The following is a 24,805-nucleotide window of genomic DNA, read 5'->3' on the forward strand; positions in this document are numbered from 1 at the left end:
TTTGCTATCATCCGCGAAACCGGAGCATCCTCAGGAGATGTTGACTCTACAACGTGCAATTGCACGGTTTCGGGGTGAAACGTACGTAGAGAGTATTTTGTCGGACCTGGGTGACGTTGTCGCATGGGTTCGTCGGCCTTTCGCGGATGATAGCAAAATAAATAAATCATTATATAATCATGATGAACTTCCGCAAAGTAACGCCTGCTTCTATCCAATAGGTCTGATCAATATTTTTCTATAGCTCATTTTAACGGGTACTTCAGGGCTAGGCCAACTTTCCTATAGGAGAGGAGATAATTATGGATCTTAGAGCCACCACACCGCTCCAATGTGGGTTGGTGGTGTTAATAGAGTAGGATATAGGGAATAGGTAGTATGTAATTTAATAATATATCCTACTCTTGTAGTTTTTTTTAAGTATCTATAAACAACCATTTAGCCGGTAGAGGGTGGGGACACTTGACTCTTAACAAAAATTAGCTCTTAAAAGCTTAATATTTTACAAACGGATCCCTATATTGAAAAATATTGGTAGAAAACCCCTCATATCCATCAAAGACCTATCCAACGATACCCTACACTCAGATTTGAAGGAGTAATAAAAGTCCCCTATCAATTTACATAAATGGGAGTTACCGCCCGTTCACCGCTGAACACGAGTCTCCTGTCAGAATGAGAGGGGTTAGGCCACCACTACCACACAATAGTCCACCACGCTGGCCCAATGCGGATTGGCAGACTTCACACACGCAGAAAATTAAGAAATTATCTGGTATGCAGGTTTCCTCACGATGTTTTCCTTCACCGTTTGAGACACGTGATATTTAATTTCTTAAAATGTACACAACTGAAAGGTTGGAGGTGCATGCCCCAGACTGGATTCAAACTCACACCCTCCGGAATCGGAGGCAGAGGTCATATCCAATGGGCTATCACGGCTTATTATTCGATTACTTCTTCGTTTCTTAGATTACTCAGAAATATTTCAAGAGAAATACAGCTATTAGTATGGGCCTTAAGAATTAAATTAGACCGATATAGCTGAGTAAGGAATTATTTACGTACTTGTGATATTCTTATAACCAGGTGCTAAATGACAGATAATGCTTCGAGCCTTCAGTCCACAACCTTGCGACGATAATTTTAACAATAAACATTAAGGCAATATAAAAGGAAATCACGATGCAAGCATGGACAATAACAAATTTGATTTTGTTATAAATACTTTGTATCGCCAAAACAGAAGACCTGTGTTATTCAAGAGTAAATTACTTTGTGGTTTTGTAAAATTATTTCTTAATCTACGATTAAGTAAACCAAATAAACTATAATACAAATAATATAAAATACAAAAGCAACTGTGAAGATAATTTCCCAAGAAACCAAAGCCAATTTTTAATTACAACGATTTGGAAGATTTAAAAAAAAATGGAGAAGTGGATGGCGATTATTCTGATCTTCTGCGTTATGGCTGTTTTCGCGAAGCCTTTGGAAACAAAACCGTCTCAAGAAAGAAAATCACTCGTTCCAAATGGTGAACGCCATTTTGAAAAGCGCTCGCTGGACGATCAAGGTGACGGCGACAATTTCCCGGTGAGATATGAAAATGCTTTCGAGGGACCGCATAGAATACGAATACTGCCTGGTTTTCTTCATTGATAATTTAATAAACGAACAATCAAGGAATTCGATGTTCACCACAATGTAAGATTGTATGTATAATACCCATAAGTATAATTTATATTTTTTGTAATTTATAACAAGAACTATCTAATAAATGTAAAACCTATAAGTTCGTTTTTATTTTAATCTTACTCTAAGTTATAAAAATTAAAAACAATGGTATAATTAAAAATTTATTTTATTTATAAAAATTTAAAATCTCATACATTTGATAAAACTAAATAGGCACATAACAAATTACAAAATAATATGTCCATCAATAATATAGAATAAATGATAAAATACCCATTTATCTTAACGTACATTAAAGTAAGTTAGTAGACATTTTAAAACCGTTTTCAATCTGTCTGTAATTAACCGAGTTAAAAAAAAGGAGAATATTCTAAATTTGACGCGTATGTTCTTTTTTTATGTATGTTACCTCATATCTTCCTTATTTATCGGTTTGAATGCGGTGCCAATAAACTAATACATTAGGAGAAAACAGACAGACCTTAAAATGTGCGCAAGTGGTATTATAAGGGTTCCGTTTTTGTACTAAGTACGTTCGGAACCCTAAAAAGTGCCCATTATGCACTGCACCGCCTTCAAACCGATCAATAGAAAGGATATGTATATGTACAATGTTATTTTTCCCTTTTTAGAGACATCCATCTTTGAAATCGGTAATTTTTTTTGTTAAAAATATTTTATCTGATAATGACTTGCTTAGAAACGTTGTACCTAATTAGTAAAACCTATAAAAAATCCTTGGAGTATGTATTTAGATATACTCCGTAAAAAACACCAACATTAGGCTGTATCTATGATAAGGTCACCGATATTTGCCTGACTGTCACAGTAATTAGGTCATAAGTTGAAAAAAAAATTAGCTACAAAAACAAAGTTTTTAGGAAAATGGTTGATATTTATAATTGAAAGATTACGGACTTACTAAAAGAAAACGGTTTAAATTTTTTTTATAATATTTTTTTTTTCTATAATGGGGCTTAAAAGTCTAAAATATTAATAACTAAGTACTTCAGAAACAAATAGCTACCTATTTAAGCCTGAATCACATTAATTATTTCTTTAACCATCTTGCGTACTTTTGCTGAAAAGAGTTACACATGTTTTCATATAAAATGCTATGAAAAAATTATAAAAATAACACAAAAAATTAAAAAAACCAAATCTTATTTTGCATCTGGTAAAAAAAATTGTAATATATATGGTATAAAATTGGTAAAAAAATTTGTAAATCTGGTAAAGTAAAAAAATTTTTCATAATAACAAAATGATACAGATATATGTGATTCAGTCTTAAAATAAAACGTAAATTTAAGTAAAATTAAAGCAAATTAAGTAAATAGACCTATAGCCAAACATACATTCAATTCTTTTTCTACAAACGCTAACGCTAACGAAAGTTTAAAAATTATATAGACATAACATTCGTAGTCGAGTCGATGATCCCGTGATCAATGACTTTTTTGTTTTCGAAGCGTTAACGCTTATAGAAAGAGAATTATTGACGTGTGCCTATATGTATACGTGACTTGGCTAGGTCTGATATCATTAATTTCTTATAAACTTTTATTTTTTTTTCAATAACTGGCTAATTAAGGCCATGGGTTCTAGTTATTTTGAGATTAAGTAATTTAAAATCTGTAATATTCCTTCAATGATTTTAGGAATGTCGTACAATTTACATGAAGTTGTTTTTAATTATTTTATTCTTATTTTTATTAGCAAGAGTTTTGTTTGGTAATTTTGTTACATCATTAAGCACCATTGATTCAGCAATCTTAAAATTATTCTGTTTGCATACAAAAAATAGTAAAACGACATAAAATTAATACTATAATCAAATTCGACAATCATGGAAATATAATATATATTTTTCTTGTTTAACTGTATTATCAATTTTGAATAAATTGACTTGTACCTTCTGAGGTGTAAGTCAATAATTTCTTGATATAATTACGGTTTATAAAGCGTGTACGTGTAGGTATAATTTTAGCATAAAAGTAGTTAAAACTAAATACGTACGTTCGGAACCTAAAAAAAGACAAATAACTATATAAAAAAACATACATACAGCCGAACGTAGAACCTCCTCCTTTTTGGAAGTCGGTTAAAAAGCTACCAGCGTGCTACTAACTATAAAATACCATTTTTATTTAAAAATTTAAATCAATACACATTAAAATTACTCCTGTGGTAATTAGAAACCTTAACCTTCATATGCAAAATTCGCATAAAATAGCTCAATGGTAAATAAAAACTGTAATTATTTAAAATTACCTATTTTTATTAAGATAGTAAATTAATTATATTGAAAGGGGAATGCCCACCGACAAAATCTCTGTGAGCGTAGCATGTAATTTTTAATGGACTTACATAAATAAACACAACTTATAATTTCTTAGCAAAGCGTGGAGCCCTAAAATGGCGCTATTTTTAATGCTTGATACGAGTAGTTGATATATTTCAGATAAATTGGTATATTTTTTTGAAAAATTATAATATTTTCTCACGTGATTTAATTCTTATAATAGTTTTGCAATGTCAGATTCTAATAAAAAATAGAAAATACAGGCATATTCCTTATCGCTATAATAATATCATACCCTGTTTGTCATTTTAATTGAATTTTGAACTAAAATAATAATAGTAATCAATCGATTACAACTCACAAGTGGACATTCTTTAATTAACTTGGTTTAATTAAAAATTAGCTTGGACATATTGTCATATTTACAGATTTCACTTTTCGCTTACTTGAAGAAGACAGGAACATTAGTCATTTCTGTAAAAAATGACGTTTTTTCAGATTTATTGTATAAATAAATATTTTGTTGGTTTTAATAATATTCATTTTGATAATATGATATTTCTATTTTAATTGATTATCAACAATTTATGACATAATAATAGTAATATACTTAATATAATACACTTAGTACAAATAATCACATAATAAATCTCAATTGAATGGCACTTTAGTAATATATTTTTTTACTATCATATCTTAATAGCTAAACATTGGCACGTTGAGAATTCACTGTTTCTTTGGGTGTTAGTTTCTTTGGAGGTTAGTTAATACACCGGTAATGTTATATTAACTTAAGCGATTCATCGATAAATGAATACACAGGTTTGAGGTCACGGTTTCAGGGCCATCTTTAACTATCCTAGGTCCATTGATTTTGTTAGAGGACTGTTATTTTAACTTTAACAAATTACTGTTAAAATACATACGGGGCTTTTGCAAAACCATCATGATATCTGTCCAATGTCCATCTTATTTTAGGGCGTAAGTAAGTGGTACGAATTGAGTAAATGAAATAGTAGATGACGTAAAAAATCTGCTTATGAAGCTTATAATGGCCCTCAGTGTCAAAAATTTATGGAATCGCTACGGATTTAGGAGCTTGTAGTAAGGTACGGGTAAATGGGTTCGAAGATTAGTGGAGGCGTATCATTTTGAAAATTTACGAAAATTATGTTGCAGTCTGAGTCGGTCGATGTTCGTTTTTAGTATATTGCATCTTTGATGTCGTTTAATGTTTTTTATGTCAAAAATATTTTATTTTTTCTGGTGTTCCAGAAAAACTTCACTGCCAAGAAATTATTACGAAGTTCTCGTCCAGATTTATCATCAGATGTTGATGAAACTGGAAAGTTGGTTTTGGGCACAATTGAAACGCAAATTCGTTCACTTATTCAACTAATTTTCATTTTAAAACCAAATTTAAAAAAAATACTGAACTGAGTATTGTGAAAATCTGGAAGCACAATTAAATATCCTTTTCCCGATCTCTCAAATAAAAAAAATCTAAATTGGTTCATATAAAGGATGAAGTAACGACATATATTTAAAAAAATATTTAAAAAAACACGCGACGAATTGAGAACCTCCTTCTTTTTAAAAAGCCGGTTAAAAAGTGATGATGTTTCTAAGTATTTATTTATCGATGGATCAAGTAACTCTATACTTACATAAGGTGTTTTTAAATTCTTATATTTTGAATTACAGGTCATCAAAGACAAATAAGAATATCTTATACAAGTAGGTACGAGTAAATACAAAGATTAAAGTATGATTATATTAGTAATATTTCAAAAATTAACAATAAACCACAAATTTATATATCTCATATACATATAAATGTTTATAAGTCACTTTGATGCCATTTGGAGTATAATAAATCCTTATAATTATATTTTTTTTATAAAATATAAAAGTCATTTTTCGAAATATACATTTCATATTTTAACTTTAGAAACTTACTTTAAAGATGTATATAAAATCTATGTGAAAAATAATAAAGGAACACGATGAACTTTAAAAATATAAAAAAGTAAATGAAAATATGCTTGGTAATCAATAAAAAGTTAGATACATTACATTGAATAGTAAAACGGCTATCGTAAAATATCTGAAAGGTCATTTTAGGCCTCATAAGAAAGTACTAGTATAATATTTGAAATCAAATTCGAAATAAGTAGATCTGTGGATAAACTTAAGTTACCGACATAGTTCAACAACAGGTAAACTTCATGTGGAAAGTTTATCAACAAACAAATTAAAAACGAAGGTAGAAAACGCATGTTTAATTTATTTAAAATTATGTATTGTTTTTTTTATTTAATATATAAAATTTTTCTGAGCCGATTAATCAAAATTGTAATTATTTTAAGAACAATTTAAATTATACTCTCATTTTTAATTTGTTCGTTGATAAACATTCTTCATCAAGTTTGGCTTGAATTTAATTAAAAACTTAATGGTAATGGGGTATCAGTACAATACTCGATAATGGTAGCAGATAGGTCGATTACTAAGAGGTATAGTATTATCATTCTACGCAATACAAAGATCTAGAATACCCTTAGTGCTTCTGTTTTCCCCACCATCTAAAATTATAGTTTTTCAAACCATGATGTAATCCCCTTTTAGTCAAGCAGAATCTACCATAGGCAGGGCATTATTACTGTCAACCGAACCTTTATCATGTCAACAATATCAAAATAAATGTGGCATGATGAATTACAATATTAATCGAAATAAAATAATAACAAATTAAAAATATAAATCATAGACAGTAAAAAATAAAAAAAATTGTGTCTCTATTTAGAAACACTTAACACTACATCAGAAAAACTAAAATAAAAAAAACTTATAGGTTATAAAAAATGGGAATCAGTAACAATCAACAGCATAGTGTTTGCTGAGGCAGTTGCTGGTATGTTCAATATTCACGGCGACAGTAGTAGCCAAGTGAACGACACTTCTGGCAGAGGTGCTGGGGATGAATCTTGGACTGGTCGCTCACGTCCAGGCCATCCGGCTTCTCCAGCGGCCTCTGGAATTAAACGACATTGACTTGAAACGACGAAGACCATACAAAATATTCATAAACATTTGGAATATTTTTTCATAAGCTCGTGTTAGAACAAAGAAAAGTGTGTCAGCTCCGGCGCACGAATGGAGTTTACTGTTTCAGATCTACTGTCTAAATAGTGTATGTTGTCCCGTAGCAAACACTATGTACGTCTCAATACCTACGCCTGAAAAGTGAAAGGTGCGCAACCGAGGAGCGCACGGTGAAGTGTGCAGAATAGGTTGCGCACAAAAACGTAACGCTGTCATTCGTTCATCGAATTTTACTGCCCATATTTTTTTTCATATAGGGGCTAATCGATTCCTAAGGAGTCATCATCATCATCATCATCATCATATCAGCCGATGGACGTTCACTGCAGGACATAGGCCTTTTGTAAGGACTTCCAAACATCACGATACTAAGGAGTAAACTCCAATAAAATCAAATTCGTTTATTTAAAGCGGGCTTAGTTTACAAGTGTTAAACTACCTAACTCTACTACGGGTTCAAAAGGTAAATTCTACTGAAAAGGTCCATCAAGAAAATCAGTAGTTGCTCTTTTAAAATTTAAAGACTCCGGGCTTTTTGGCCCATGAGTTGCTTCTCATCCACTTGCTCTTGCACTTCGGACACTTGTTATTTATTCGTATTCTTACGGTATTTTATTGTGGGGCAAGGCTGCCGATATACAATCTATATTTGTACTTAAAAAAAGAGCAATTCGAGCAATATATCAATTAAAATCACGCGAGTTCCTTCGTCAAAAGTTTAAAGAAATAGGTATACTAACAGTAGCCTGTAAATATATATATAACAGTATAGTATATGTAAAACAAAATATTAATTTGTACAAACGGAAAGGAGATTTAAACCCACGTCTTACTAGACACGGGCATAAGTTAGTTATTTCTGCATATCGTCTCCAAAGAGTAAAAAAATCTTTTGTAGGTTTGGGTGTACTCTTCTATAACAAGATCCCCAAGACTGTGATGGACTTGCCAATGCATAGCTGTAAGCAATGTGTTAAAAAACATTTACTTAGTCGAGGTTACTACCACATTGATGAGTTCCTTAAAGATAAAAGCGCTTGGAGGCCATTGGATCAGCTTCCACCTTCACACAGGAAATAAAACTATAAGAAATTGTAATCAATTGTAAATTATAATACTACCGAAACCGGTGGTAGAATCTTTACAAATAGTCTAACTGACGTGTCAAAAGTGCTTGTAAACTGAGTCTACTTGAAATAAATGATTTTTGATTTGATTTGATTTTGATTTGATTTGTACTTTCCGAAGCAGTGCTTCTCTCCTTGGTAGGGGTCAAGGACAAACCTACGTACCTGCTTATGCGGGAAGACGTTGATCCTGCACTTGATGCACTCCTGCCCGTTGTTGGCCCACGAGTTGCCGCTCATCCACTTGCGCTTGCACTTCGGACACTTGTACTCTCCGAAGCAGCGCTTCTTGCCTTGGTACGGGGTCAAACCTTCGCCTTTTGGTCGGGCCTGAAAATGTACGTAATGACGTCATAATATCATCATCATCAATCTAGTTTTTAATCATCAATCGTAAGTTATGAAAGAGAAATTGGAACTTTGACGCACCATGCTTGTAGACGTAAAGCCAAAAACTAAAAGACTCAATAGCTAAAGGGCCTGGACTCAGCACTGAAAAGTCAAGTATTCGATCCCAGTTCCCTGTACTATTGTAGTACCTATTCCTAACAAGATCTTTTAGAGTAATTGAAGGGAAATGGGATATTAATTATGATTATATTTAATGGTCATATTTAAAAGATACTGAAAAACTGTAAATTACACTGTACATTTACTGTAAATTTAGAAATCTAAATGGTTTCCAGTTAAGCCCATACTTAACTACAGTTGCCATCATCATCATCATAAGCAGATGATAGGCGTCCAATTATTATGATTAAAACCATAATGTGCAGAAAAATCCAGCTCTAATTTCTCACAATATGACAATCACACCAAATCATCATTGTCATCATATCAGCCAATGGACGTTCACTGCAGGACATAGGCCTTTTGTAGAAACTTCCACATCACGATACTGAGCCACCTGCAGCGAATCCCTGCGACTCGCTTGATGTCGTCAGTCCACCTGGTAGAGGGTAGACCTACACTGCGCTTTCTAGTGCGGGGATTTGGTCGCTAACTATTGGTCACACTAAATACTACAACAAATATATTGGTTCTTATTCAGAGACATTATTCGATTCTTAGAAAGTGACTAAATAATCTAAAACCCGTGCGTTTTAGATAACTCTTAAGAAATAATATTAACAAAAGAGATATTATGTTCGAAATAGGACACGAAATCAATGCTTCCTTTAAAAATAGAAGGACTCTTGTGTGTAGTGTTATCGTACCAGAATAGAGAGTTCATTTTATGTTATGAAGTCGGTCAAATCTGTAATCGGAATATTAAGCTTGTCTCCTTGTCACAAAATAAAACGAAAATGGTTTATTTCTACTGTCAAGCAAGTTTAGGTGGAAGTGTTGGAATTGTTTTCGAATAAATTACAAACACATAAAGCTTACTGCTATCAATGAATCAAAAGGACAGCGCATTTTAGAGCATGTTTTGTGATTGCGTGCTTATGTTTTATGGGACAATTATGTTCTAAATATCAGGTGGGCCTGTTTGATTTGCCAACTAGTCCAATATAGATTTTAAAATTGTGCTATGCTGATAATTTCTCCTGTCCAATCAACATGTTGGAGTCATAAAGTGAAGTTGCAACTCCTCACCGTTTAACAACATAAAGCGAGTCGCAGGTAGTTGATGGATTAATTCGGCTTGGAACAATGTTTGAAACTCCCTACAAAAGGTAAAAGTTCCTACACAAGTATTAAAAGTTCCTCGATCACGGGCGGTATTCACATTCATTATTTATGTTATTGTGGAGGGGAGGCATCAGTGTTGGTATAACTTAGAGGATATTTGATGACTTGAGCTCAGTTGCTTGTTAGGCAGCGTAAATACCGTCACGCTGCCAGTCGCGTTAGTGATTGTGTGCAGAATGTTTTGTTGTAATTATTATTAACTAGCGGACGCCCGCGACTTCGTCCGCGTGGATTTCAGTTTTTCACAAATCCTGCGGGAACCATGGATTTTCCGGGATGAAAAGTAGCCTATGTGTTAATCCAGAGTAATATATATTTCCATACCAAATTTCAGCCAAATCGCTTCAGAAGCTGCAGCGTAAAAGAGGAACAAACATACTTACACACTTACACACTTTCCCACTTACACACAAACTTTCGCCTTTATAATATTAGTTGTAATTATTGATCAATAATTGTTTAGTGTGGGCATGGAGAACATGTTGGGCAGGGAAGGGGAGTGGTATTCTGAAAGGATCCTTTAATCCTACTCTCAAGTCAAGTTCTGGGATCTGCTCGAAGGGTTTCCTCTGGTATACAAAATAATGGCACATCCGTCACACAAGGTCACACAAGGTCCATGCTCTGTACTGGACGTACATCACGATCATAACCAGTGATTCCCAAAGTGGTCTATATCGACCCCTCGACAACCTATGGGTCATAGGGGTTTATGACAACCTGCAAGGGGTATACGTCAGCGAAAAAAAAATTTGGGGGTCCATGAAATGAAAATGGGGATCCACGATAGTGGATCTTAACACATAACTGATAGTACCTATTTACTTACATCATACTATCTTATATCTTTATTATTAAAGCATCAGGTTCATCCTTCTCACTAAAAATATTGACTTATTGCTTATGTAATTTTATTAATAGTTCATTTTATGTTTATTTAATGTTACGTATATTTTACGTAACAGATTAATTTGATTTTGAGTAGTTTTAATTTAAATTCAATTAATAAATGTATAAATTAACATGTGTTCTTATTTTTAGTTTTTAATACTATTTTTTTTTTTTTTTTTTTTTTTTTTTTTCTTTACAAGTTAGCCCTTGACTACAATCTCACCTGATGGTAAGTGATGATGCAGTCTAAGATGGAAGCGGGCTAACTTGTTAGGAGGAGGATGAAAATCCACACCCCTTCCGGTTTCTACACGGCATCGTACCGGAACGCTAAATCGCTTGGCGGTACGTCTTTGCCGGTAGGGTGGTAACTAGCCACGGCCGAAGCCTCCCACCAGCCAGACCTGGACAAATTAAGAAAATCTCAATCTGCCCAGCCGGGGATCGAACCCAGGACCTCCGTCTTGTAAATCCACCGCGCATACCACTGCGCCACGGAGGCCGTCAAAACTAAACTAAACTAAACTTCACTACAGTACAGAAATTTACAGGAAATCAATATTAGGTAAGTAGGGGGTCTACCCAACACGGAAAACATGACAAGGGGTCTACGACACAAAAAAGTTTGGGGAACTCTGATTATAACGAATAATTTTGCCTTACAGGCATTGACCTTACTCAGGTATTTCTAAATGTTTAGTAAACTTCACGAGTCTTTTCCTCCCCGAAATATCTTCAATTATAGCTCGAATCAGCAAACGTCTCAGTAATGTGGCTATTTCCGCCATAAGTCGCTCTGGCGTTGTGCCAGGACGTTGGGAAAAAAATATTTTTGTATATTTCTCTATAAAAGAAGCATTTGAAACCTACGGACTCTTCGCGAACCATATGTCATTGAGATCACGAGTTTAGATGACGACACAACATTATTTTATTATAACTTCAGTATTGTCTTTGAAATACAATTTTTATTCTGTACTTTTACTTGAAATTAATTTAATATAAACAATATTAATTTCGCATAGTCAATACGAGTAGAATAAGGGGCCGATTTATATTGATATTAGTTAATAAAAGTTAAGAATTTCTTATAAAACTTAATATAAAAAAGTTGAATTTTTTAAAATTTTCCAAACGTCAAAAACGCTGTCGTCCATTTTTTGACGTCACAATGTTACTTGATGTACTAAACGTCAAACTAAACGTTATCTAATATTTCGTAACGCTTCGTTTCTATAGGATTTGATAAAGTGACGTCAGGAGACAGTTGAAAAGTCATGGCCTTTGGCTCGTATTGTCAAAAAATATTTAAAAATTCAATCATGTAATCACGTCTCAAAAAATACGATATTTTTTCTCAAAATATTACGAGTAGAACAACAACAATTTAAGACCATTAAAAAAAAGTGTCAACTATTATTAATAACGGAGATGTAGTAAGATCTGTAATAGCTAGTAATAACTAGATCATGGTTGAATAAATCAATGGTTGATCAGAATCTGTGATGCATTGTCTTTGTAATGTCTACAATGTAAGTCTAAATCTATCTTATATATAAAATTCTCGTGTCACAATGTTTGTTAACATAATCCTCCGAAACGGCTTGACCGGTTTTTATGAAGTTTTAGATGCATATTCAATAAGTCTGTGAATCGGCCCACATCTATTTTTCAAACCCCTTAAACCTAGGTGGAGGGTAGGGGGAGGGTAGGTTTAGGGTAGGGGTAGGGTAGTGGTAGGGTAGGGGTAGAGTAGGGGTAGGTTAGGAGTAAAGAAGGGTAGGGTAGGAATAGGGAAGAAGTGCAGATAAGCGAAGCTTGACAAGGTCCGCTAGTACTAATATAAAGAGGCAAATTTTGTGAGGTTAGCGGATTAATTTCTGGTTCTACTCAAACGATTTTAAAAATTGTTTTACCAATTACATTAGTTTAAATTTAAGTTTTTAATTATTAATAAATAAACGATTATCCTTGAGCTTAGTGTTGGTGGAAACGGTCCAATATTTTCGTAACGTTTATTTTACAGCTGAATAGCACATCTCTGGTGGAAAAGCACCCTTAGCCATGTATTGAGTCATGAAATATGATAACTGACACTTACTATTTAAACACCTTCAAAGCTAGAGTCATCGCAGCTAGGCATCTTCTAGGTAAGCACGCTCCAACTTTAATGCTTTCCATTAGCATATAATATAACAGCTATAATTGTCGTCTAGCGCGAGCCTTTCTGTCATAAAAAAAACACAAAATGTTTACCTGTGGACAATCACCAATATAGTGTCCTTTCTTGAAGCACAAGTGACACATGTAGGCCGGCGGCGGGTGTCGCTGCGGCCGGCGCAACGACAGCGCGGCGAGCTGGTCTGCCAGGGAGCTGGTGTCGTCGGTCTGCTGGCTGGTGGCAGTCGCTGCTGTTGGCAGCGGACCCCATACTGAGCCGGGCACCCACTGGAAATTGAGAAATAGACATATTTAATTCACTAGCATACAAAATCAACACCACGCCAGCTTGGTACCAACTTCAAAGTGATCAATAGGTAGAAAATATAATGTCTTGAAGTAGGTTGTATTTAAAAAAAATAATCATTTTAGAAATTTTAGTGTAATCAATAAGCGTAAAAAAATAATTCATTATGAAATTTATCGTGACAAGCAGACACCAGCTATTTTCTCAATGTAATTCAGTTTTCCACAAATCCAACGGGATATAAGTAGTCTATATGTTGCTATATAACCTCCTCTATTTTCCAGTGACAGTCCCTCTCCAGTTCCAGTTCCAGTGAAACACAAAAAGCTTGATCGTGTTTTCATTATCATCATTATCATGTCAGCCGGTGGACGTCAGTACACCTTGTGGGGCGTTTTTAGCCAGTTGCTAATTGAGCTTCGCGACACATTGAGCTATGTCGGTGACTTTGGTTCTTTTGCGGATCTCCTCATTTGCATACAGTGACTAGCTAAATAATACAAGTATAATGAATCCGTGGTGAAGTTAGAGTTATCAAAAACTGGAACATTATTAAAGAGACGCCTTGAATCATTACGACTGTAACTATTCATTATGTTGATTGGAAATACTTCGCAGTTGTTTGCGCCACTCAACGTCTCTATGCGTAGCCAAATCTCATATCATACTCGACGGTAATTCTGAGTTCAATTAGCCTATGACGTTACAATCATAGCAGACTAAACAACGAGTTAATTCACTTTCAGTTCAAATCATAAGAATTCTATGTCGATGTTTGCATTATACCTACTTACAGAGAGAGGAAATGCAAAGGAATTAGAGGGACATGATTTTCATTTATTTATTATCTTGACTTAAACTAAAGTAACATAAAAAGTAAAGCTACACGAATGACCTAATTCGCTAGCTTAGCATTATGTTCTAATTATAAAACTTAATTTTATTTACCTACCCAAATATGGTAATTCATACGTTTAAATTTTTATATATATTCGATAAAGTCGGATTCGGATGAATTCTACGACGCTGTCTGTAAGTCTGTAGATATAATTTTATATTTCCTTATATTTTATTTTTATAATAAGTTTAGGTTAGTTTAGTTACTAGTAATTTAAATATTATTGTATTTAGTTAGTATAAATAACTGTAAAAGAAAACTTAAGTTTTTTTGTAATTTTTGCAGATAAAGTTAGTACTTTGTCTAATAAAGTTAGTAACTTGTGAGTTCACTCAGAGTACAAGAGAATATCTTGTATGATGTTTGTTATACCATACCATTGAAAGCAATCTCCTATGGCCACCACAATCCAAACTCCGTAATCCCAAAGCAATCATCTCTCAAAGCCACCACAAAGTCCGTAGTTGCCTACCTTTTTTTTAACGTGGGGAAATCCTCATGGATACCTTCTCGCTCAGTACCCGCCCTTCAGGGAGCACGGTACTTTAATTTAGAACACAGCAACTTTTCTGCGTCTAAATATATTGACCGTTTCATGTCCGCCGGCCCGCTAACAGCCGTGCGTGATTCCAATCAACATCTCCACGAGGGTCGATTAGACAAATAAAATCGCAGTTAATAAGATGCCAGCACTTCCATTGCCCGGGCTAGGGGGACCAGGTGCGTGGGTATTTATGAGACAAAATGGGACAGGATGGGTTATGTGGGATATAATGACAGAGATGCAAAGATTCTATAAGGAGTATGCTTGGTTTGCTTTAGTTTACACAAGAAGTTGAATTAATAACAACAAGTTTATGTAATTTTACTAAGTATAATTAAATTAAATAAAGGAAGGCTATTAGACTTTCAGCAGAATCAGTAAAATTAAATGAGAAGATTGTAAATGCTTTTAGTTGTCAATTAATAATGAATCTTATTCACAATGAGTTAAAGTATAACATTCGAAGGAGGCAGCAAGCATCTTAATATTAATACTCGGGTGCCCCTTTGTGTCCATTAAACTGAGACGTAGGTGTTAAGGCTCATGTGCCTTTAATTACGCTATCAACCGTGCCCTGCAGACTGATCAATGCTGCTTGGCAGCAGAAATAACCGTGCTAGTAGTATATCCCTGGACGAATTGTGTCACAAGAAACTCTATCAGTAATAATTTCACGCTATCGATGATATTTATTATTTTTTTCTAAGGGACTTGTCCTGAATTCTCGTTATAGCTGGTCGCCCTACTCGGTCGCTGAGCGCGCATGTGTTTAACGAATTACGAGTACGCACCAATTCGCTCCAATTTCGAGACGCGTGCGTTGACGTCGTGAGTCACTCACCGGCCAGTGTACCGGCACTTTTAACAGTTTAGGAAGATTTCTTCCTTCTTCCGATACGTTTGTAGTGTATACCAGCTGGATTAGGATGTAACCACACTGTCACACACTGACAATAAAAATTGAAAATTTTGAAAAACTAATCTCAATCAAGGTCTTCAATATTCTCTTAAGTGCGCTTTTATTTGAGACCCCACTAGAGTACAAATACGAGAACTTTTAAACCCCCCAGAACTTTTAAACGGCTCGATTTTCATCAAACATATCTAAGAACTAACCCATTCTGAGAGGAGACTCTAGCTCAGCAGTGAGCCCAATATGAATTGATTATGATGATGATGATATCTAAGAACACTCGCACATAAGTCGCCTTTCACTATAAATAAACTAAATTGGAATCGCTTTATCCATTCGAGAGCTATGCGTCGGAGTTTGAAAAAAACACTAATAAAATAATATCCTGGAATGCAATAGCTCATCGGTAAAGTGGTCGGACTCATCACCGAGGGGTGGTGGTTCAATCCCAGCCCGTTGGACTCGTACCCACTCCTAATACAGTCTGGTTAGTTGGAGGGGAGGGGAAATATTGGTCATTGGGAAATAAAGGCGAAAGTTTGTGTGTAGTGTGAAATTGTGTGTGTAAGTGTGTATGTTTGTATGTATGTTTACGCTGCGGCTACTGAAGCATCATGGTTTGCTTCTAAACGGAATAGTAAGCTGCATCATTATGGTATGCGGCATATTTTACATGCTGCACCTGTAGTATCAGTAATGTGCAGGTTCTTTACGTTAGTTAAGTACATTAAAGTAGCATATTTTATTCAGTGTTTACTTTGGAAAGTGTGCTCAGAAACTCCACCACCTTGTTTGCTTCTCCCATCTACCACAGAACAGCAAAACATGCTGAATGGTAACATCTCTACGTCATTGTCGTTAACATCCAGACGACCCTCCAAACTTTTCGCTTTACTGTTTCTTTCCGAACTGGCTATAGTGTAGAATGCCCTTCCAGCGTCACCTGTTTCCTGTCACCTACAACCTAAAGACCTCTAAGGCAACAGTAGGCACTAACTAGACAAGCACAGCCCATCCTAGATCTCACCATTGCTTTCTATGCCTGCCTGTAGTCAAGCGAAAGCCTATATGAAGGACTATAAAAGTAGGGTGTAATAACGACATTCATTTTTACTTTACTTTCAATTATTACTATAACCAATATCTCGAAGAATCTTTTTCAAGGTGAACTGTCGGTGACAAGCTTTGTAGCCTGTTTGTCACATCATTATAGTAATGACACAGAATACATATGACAATCGGTGTCGGGAATCAAAGGCGGGTTGACTCAAAGCGTAATGAGAGGTAACTCGAGATACGGTGATGGTGAAACACAATAATCGGTATTATTACGTATATGCCGTGATAGCTATGATATGACCTCTGCCTCCGATTCCGGAGGGTGTCGGTTCGAATCCGATCTGGGGCATGCACCTCCAACTTTTCAGTTGTGTGCATTTTAAGAAATTAAATATCACGTGTCTCAATCGGTGAAGGAAAACATCGTGAGGAAACCTGCATACCAGAGAATTATCTTAATTCTCTGCGTGTGTGAAGTCTGCCAATCCGCATTGGGCCAGCGTGGTGGACTATTGGCCTAACCCCTCTCATACTGATAGGAGACTCGAGCTCAGCAGTGAGCCGAATATGGGTTGATGAGGACGATTACGTATAGGCGGACTCCCACAACGATATTCTAAACTGGAGATAGGGCAACAGCGCATCAAATCTGAGACAGACAAATGTACATGTCTTAACTACAATTAGTCGCATATTAAACAACAAAAGTTATTCTAAGTAGTGTGTTTAGGAAGTGTAAAAACTATACAGAGTGTCCCGTAATTATTGGATAAAACGCAAATTGTTACATAAACTTACACGGCCAACAATAAGGACCAACTAAATAACCAATCATGATGGAAGAAAACAAGAGATATCGTATAGGGCCGCTTCTTAGGGGCCTTTTTATCTTCGTGGAATCCGAAGATTCGACCGATTCCATCCGACCAACGGGGTGGGGGAGGAGGCGGCTGATGCTTTGCAGACACTTCACCCACAGGTTCTGTCAGCTCAACCGCATCGACCACAGATAATATTTGACGATAAAAGAAGAAAGAGGTCAATAGAAGAAATGTTAGAACTAGAGAAAGAAGGAGAAATAACTAAAAGAGGGGAATAAATATTCTTTTTCAGATAAGCCTAAGAGAACCGTTCATGTTGTCGAGTATCTTCATACTTCTTGGAAACAGCGTGAAATGCCCTCAATATTGGTGTTTAGGCTTAGAAACCAAAAAAAAATTTTAGTGATACTGAACTAGTACGTTATAAGTTGGCTAAGGAAGGGTAAGGTGGGTAATAAGAATAGTGTGCATCAAAAATCTAAGCGGTTGAGTGTGACCATGAGAGGGTTGTGAACTTGCAAAATAAAGCCTTTTTGTCCTCAAGCCAGGAGCGCGGTATGCAAGTGATAACTTCGTATGGCAGAGTAAGCAGCTTCGTAACGTAACGCGTTACGGCATACGCATACCGCAGCAGATTTAAGTCTGTCGAGCATCCTGAGACGCACACGTATCTTTTTTTTATTTTTAAGGAAGCCCCTTTCACACGCTGGAGTAATGCTAGTGTAGGGCAGTATCTTGTATTGTTTACGTCATCAGTTCGGTGAAGATGAGATAGGAAACGCATTGTTTACGATCTTCTTACCATCTGGACTGACGAATAAAGGAAAATAATGTAATAAAACTAACAAAAATAACCCCATTATTTTTACAATGGAAACGAATTGTATCAAAATAAGTAAGTATACGAGTATTACTTCATTTCTGTTATTTGATTAAATGTAACAAAAAAATCTGTTCGTTTGATGCCAGAAATGAATTTCTCAAACAAAATTAAATTCAACTTTATTTAACATTAAACCTGGCGCTTTGAGATATGGTGTATTTAATGCTTTTTTCGTAAAAACATAACTTGGCATTTGGGTAAAGAAACACTAGAAACAATCACATTGTCACATCACATCACACTATCACACTAATATTATAAAGGCGAAAGTTTGTGCGTGTTTTTGCGTGTTGCCAGTGATGACATACGGATCCGAAACTTGGTCGCTAACTATGGGCCTCATTAGAAGGCTCAAAATCACTCAGCGGGCGATGGAGCGATCTATGCTTGGAGTTCTCTGCGTGATCGAATCAGAAATGAGGAGATCCGCAGACGAACCAAAGTCACCGACATAGCTCAGCGAGTCGCGAAGCTGAAGTGGCAATGGGCAGGCCACATAGTTCGAAGAGCCGATGGACGTTGGGGTCCCAAGGTGTTAGAATGGCGACCCTGCACCGGAAAGCGCAGTATTGGTCGACCCCCCACTAGGTGGACAGAGGACATCAAGCGGATTGCAGGAAACCGCTGGATGCTGGCGGCTCGAGATCGTTATGCTTGGAGGTCCATGCAAGAGGCCTATGTCCAGCAGTGGACGTCCATCGGCTGAAATGATGATGATGATGATGATGATGAAAGTTTGTTAGTGTGTAAGTGTGAAAGTGTGTAAGTGTGAAAGTGTGTAAGTATGTTTGTTCCTCTTTTAAAAACCTTGGCTGAGTTTGTTGTGGGCTCTTCTCGGACCAAGGCGCGTTTGGAACCCGCGTAACTTTAGTTTTATGTTTACGACTATTATTACCACCATTAGATTAAATTAAATTATGACATAATCTTGACCTTTCAAAAGGCTTGTAAAGTAAGCCTAATTGAAATAAATGAATTTTGACTTTGACTTTTGACTTTGACTTTACGCTGCAGCTACTGAAGCGATTTTGCTGAAATTTGGAATAGAAATAGACTTTGCTCTGGATTAACACACAGGCACTTTTCATCCCGGAAAAATCCATGGTTCCCGCGGGATATTTAATTTCTTAAAATGCACACAACTGATAAGTTGGAGGTGCATGCCCCGGACCGGATTCGAACCCACACCCTCCTGAATCGGCAGAGATCATATCCACTGGGCTATCACGCCTTACATACTAGAACTTACTTACTTTTGGCTTTGCCATATTAATATTAATAAAAAAGAAAGGAAAAGGAAAAGAGTTAAGATTCAAAATCTGTACCATCTGAGTAGAATTCCCACACATTGTTACAGTAAAACCAAAAAAATGTACAGTCGGCCACATGTTACACATCGGAAAGTGAAAGCTACCAGTGCTTTTCATAATTACGTTTAAGTCGGATGAGTTCTTAAAATACTTTAAAATCCAAAATACAGTATGTATTGGTCATCATTCATATTGGTTACACATCATCATCATCATCATATCAGCCGATGGACGTCCACTGCAGGCCTTTAGTAGGGACTACCAAACATCACGATCTTGAGCCGCCTTCATCCAGCAAATCCCTGCGACTCGCTTGATGTCGTCAGTCCACCTGGTGGGAGGTCAACCAACTCTGCACTTTTAGTGTGGGGTCGTCATTCCAGCACCTTGGGACCCCCAACGTCCATCGGCTCTTCGAACGATGTGACCCGCCCATTTCCACTTCAGTATCTAGTTATCCAAAGTATTAAGATACTTTGGATACCCAATGGACGTACGAGGTAGTTCGTACATCAATGTAACATTAGCAACCCATGTTCAACTCACTGTTGAGCACGAGTCTCCTATCAGAATGTTAGGGGTTAAGCCTTAGTCCACCACGCTGGCCCAATGCGGATTGCCAGACTTCACACTGATAGAGAATTAAGAAAATTTTCAGGTTTCCTCACGATGTTTTACCTTCACTGTTTGAGACATGTGATATTTAATTTTTTAAAATGCACATATCCTCTGGGCTATCACATCTCTATCACGAATATTTACTAAAAGTGTTAAAAACCACAGGACAGAAGTGAGATATTCTTCAAGCCAGACTGCGTATATTTGAACTTTTTAACAAGTGTCTGCGACTCATACTAATTTAAGTCAATTAAAAAGCCAGCTGTTGTGATGACCTTTTTGTGTACAGACATCGCTGGCCTTGGTATTTGTTTTGTTAACATCAAGTGTTTAAGCCTAGAAGGTGCTTATTCATCAGAGCTGAATATAGGAAAACTCATGCCTGGGGTGACAGTTTCAGCGAGGGCTAAAAATATTTCTAAGATATGACTCGTTGAGCATTTCAGGGTTATAGTTTAAATTATAAGATTCTTCCCAAAAATCGTAGATCCCCGAGATAACCCATCAACGGTCAGTGTCAAAAATATAGACGGGGATCCGGCAAAGAATTGCTCTGAAACTACTCGTTCATCATCATCATCATCATATCAGCCGATGGACGTCCACTGCAGGACATAGGCCTTTTGTAGGGACTTCCAAACATCACGATACTGAGCCGCCTGCATCCAGCGAATCCCTGCGACTCGCTTGATGTCGTCAGTCCACCTGGTGGGGGGTCGGCCAACACTGCGCTTACTAGTGCGGGGTCGCCATTCCAGCACTTTGGGACCCCAACGTCCATCGGCTCTTCGAACTATGTGCCTGTACTTTTTTGAAGAACAGAACCACCACGCTCCTATGCCACGCCTCAGGCGTCGTGCCCTCGTGAATGACGGAATTGAACAATCGCTGAAGGACTTTAAGTATCGGTTTTCCACCCGCTTTCAGGAGTTCTGCTGTGATTCCGTCCTCACCTGGCGCCTTATTGTTCTTCAGGTGTTTGAGAGCCACACTAATCTCGTATAGGCTGACGTCCGGGATATCTTCGGTATAGTGTCGGGTCAACTTGGCTCTGGGGTCTTTAGCCAAATTGGCAACAGGCTGCTGAGTAGTCGTGTATAGCTGTCCATAGAACTTCTCGACCTCACTTAATAACTCGGGCTTGGAAGAAATTAGATTACCGTGTTCGGTCTTCAAACGCGTCAGCTGCCTCTGTCCAATAGACAGATCTCTGGCGAAAACTTTCGAGCCTCGATTATTTTCAATCGCATTTTTAATACGCTCGGTATTGAAATTTCGCAAGTCGCTGGTTTGCGACTTAGAGATCTGTCTACTGATTTGTCGGTATTTTGACGCATCTGCTGAAGACTGTAATCTCATTTCTTGCCTCTCTTCCATGAGTTTAAGTGTTTGGTCCGAGAACTTTTTGGTTCTTTTCGCACGGTGGGTCTTATAGAACTTAGACCCAACGGAATGGACAGTTTCCACGAACCTGTTGTTCAGATCGTCCACAGTTTCGCAATTTGCTAGGCAATCAAAGCGGTTCTGCAGTTCTAGTTGAAAGGACTCGGGGTTTTGAATATGGGCACGAGTAGGTCGGAGCGTAGACTTCACCAGTCGATACCGTTCCAGCTGAATGTTGATATTCAACGTGCCTCTAACCATTCGGTGATCGCTACCGGTTTTCACCCTATGGATCACAGAAACATCGTTGAATATTTGCCGTCTGGTAGACAAGATGAAGTCGATCTCGTTTTTCGTGGAACCATCGGGGCTCATCCAGGTCCATTTCCTGTGTGGTGGCTTCTTGAAGAAGGAGTTCATCATAAAGAGGCCCTCCTTCTCCATGAAGTCAGCCAACATTTGGCCCCTATCGTTCCGTTGCCCATATCCAAATCGTCCCACTTTCAACTCTGAACCGCTACGTTCGCCCAGCTTTGCGTTAAAATCCCCCATCACAACATTGTAATAAGAGTTTGAGGCATGTATGGCTTTAGAAATATCCTCATACAATACCTCTACCTCCTCGTCGGGATGTGTCGAGGTCGGTGCGTAAACCTGTATAACCTTCAACGAATACCGTTTGGTAATTCGGAGGACCAGGAACGCTACCCTGCTCGACACACTCTCGACTTTTACAACATTGTTCACGAGGGACTTGTGAACGATAAATCCGACACCACCCTGGGACTGTTGGTCGCCCTCCCGGTAGTAGAGCATGTTGCCGGATTCAAGGATTATCGAGCCCTCCCCCTCTCTTCGGACTTCAGACAATCCTATGATATCCCAGTGCAACTTGCTCATAACTTCTTCCAGCTCGATGACCTTTTCGTCGGACCTCAAAGTGCGTGCGTTGTATGTTGCCAGGTCTAGTCGTCGGGGTTGGCAGCGGAATCTCTGCCGGAGATTCTTAACACCCCTTGCCCCGCCGTTACCATAACCGCTGCCAGAGCCAGGAATAGCGGGGCTGCCGGGGACTAGGGGCTGTGTTTTGTTTTTGCCGTCCATACAAAGTTTTGCCCAGTACTGACCACGCTGGGCATGCGGGTTGGTCAGCGCAGTGCTAGATTACTCGCGCCGGTGTCGCTGCTGCCCGACACCGGCCTGAGGCATTTCGTAATCTAGCCTGTGGGAATGGATATACCGCCATTCGTCGGTCGCCAGAGCCTCGTCGGTCCATCTGCAGGGTGCACCACGAGCAGGTGAGGTTGGCAGTTGGGGAGACTGACTGGTACTAGCCTCCCCCTTACACCCCTACTCGTTACAATATAAAAAAACCATCGGAACTTCAAAAGCAGTCAAGCCTACATTTTTCGTTTTATTTTTTGATAGGTATCTATCTAGTCTAATCCTAATAAATTCTATTAGTGATGTAAAGGTTTGTTTATTTTATTGATATTTTTTACACATTTCAAATTTCATTTATTAGTTTGCACGCACTTTTGAATTGTCAATTGACTATTTGTAAGGACTCTACCTATTACCGGACGGCATATTCTGCTGAGAAGAGCCGGCAAGAAACTCAACGGTTTTTTAAAAAAATCATACATAAATTACAATACTATAATTACAATTTCTTATAGTTTTACTTCCTGCTTGAAGGCTGATCCAATGGCCTCCAAGCACTTTTAAACCGACTTCCAAAAAGGAGGAGGTTCTACGTTCGGCTGTATGTATGTTTTTTTTTTATGAATGTCCAGCGATAAATCCGTCATTTATGGACCAATTTTGAAAATTCTTTTTTTGTTTTAAAGGGATTGATTCCAGGATGATCCCATTTTTTTCATGTCAGGATCTGATAATGGAATGGATGGATGGATAGATGGTTGAATTTTTTTTATTAGATTTTTTTGTTATTAAGGAACTCATCAATTGTGTAGTACCCTCAACTAAGTAAATGATTTTTAACTCATAGCGTAAAATTATCGATACAAAAAGGCTAGTGATGTCCATACCTGATCGTTCTGATCATGCGTCAGATAGAGCCAGCCCAGCAAGGCCTGCGGACAACCCTCGGTCTTGCCGCACCACTGCGGCAACTCTCCCAGGGCAGTAGGCGACATCCCCACATCCGTGTGACGTGGGACACTCAAAACTGAACTGCACATGCGAAAACATCCACAGAAACACTTATATCAAAATATCGATATCCGAACGGTACAACACTTTCGAACAAATTGAATATCGAATCCTGAATCTCGAAACAAACCGGATCCACTCGAGCAAAGCGAACACTGTCTTATTATATCGATAAACGGAAGTAAATTTTCGATCGTAAATCACGAATCCTGAATTTTAAAAATCGAATTTACTCGGTACCGAATTCAGTTGGCGCAGCACTATTTTATCGGTAAACGGAAACAATTAACACTACCGTACTATTTTTCGATCGGATTGATAATTTATTGTAAAAAGAAACGCGGTTTAAAGTTCGAATTCGAACGCAGTTTTGAAATTCGAATGGTAGTGACGCGTGGAATTGGGGCTATGCGCCGCGGCCGGGCGTAGTGTTGGTATTTTTGGATCGCGCTCCGTTGAGCGGGATGCGCGCGCGCCGGCTCCTGGGTGACTAGCGACGTGCGGCCGCTCCTTAAGACGGGAGATGTGGGTAATAGGGAGGTGCATAGGTATTGTTTTTAAATGTGTTATCGTGTTATTGCAGTGTGTCAACGGTTTTATAAATATAAATAATATATATATATAAAGTTAGGGCGCGTTTATACTAGATATGGACGTGACGCTTTCACGTACGAAAATATTTCTATAAGACTACACAAAAAATGGTTATCAACGGTTGTACTATTATTGTTTTAAATATTATTATTGTTGTATATGCATTTCTAGTCCAAAAAACTATAAGGGATTTCTCTCAGGGATCAAAATTAGAATCCTAAGCATCGCGAGGAAGGAAAAACGTTCGCGAGGGAACGAGAGGGAAATAAAAAATTTCTACCGTGCGTGCACAACAGAAAATTTTCACTGCAGGAAACGC

The 24,805-nt window shown here is 37.3% G+C and overlaps 1 protein-coding gene across 1 annotated transcript; it reads right to left on the reverse strand.

The window, feature by feature from the left end:
- Positions 1-1,846: 1,846 nt before the first annotated feature.
- Positions 1,847-24,391, reverse strand: LOC112054657 (zinc finger CCHC domain-containing protein 24-like). Its single transcript, XM_024094506.2, has 4 exons — positions 23,769-24,391; positions 13,078-13,269; positions 8,401-8,565; positions 1,847-7,037 (listed from the first exon to the last, which is right to left on the reverse strand). The coding sequence occupies exons 1-4, from the start codon at positions 23,919-23,921 to the stop codon at positions 6,924-6,926; spliced, it is 624 nt and encodes a 207-aa protein (XP_023950274.1). The 5' UTR covers positions 23,922-24,391; the 3' UTR covers positions 1,847-6,923.
- Positions 24,392-24,805: the final 414 nt, after the last annotated feature.

The sequence above is a fragment of the Bicyclus anynana genome, chromosome 19, assembly GCF_947172395.1.
Source record: "Bicyclus anynana chromosome 19, ilBicAnyn1.1, whole genome shotgun sequence".
Lineage (NCBI taxonomy): Eukaryota > Metazoa > Arthropoda > Insecta > Lepidoptera > Nymphalidae > Bicyclus > Bicyclus anynana.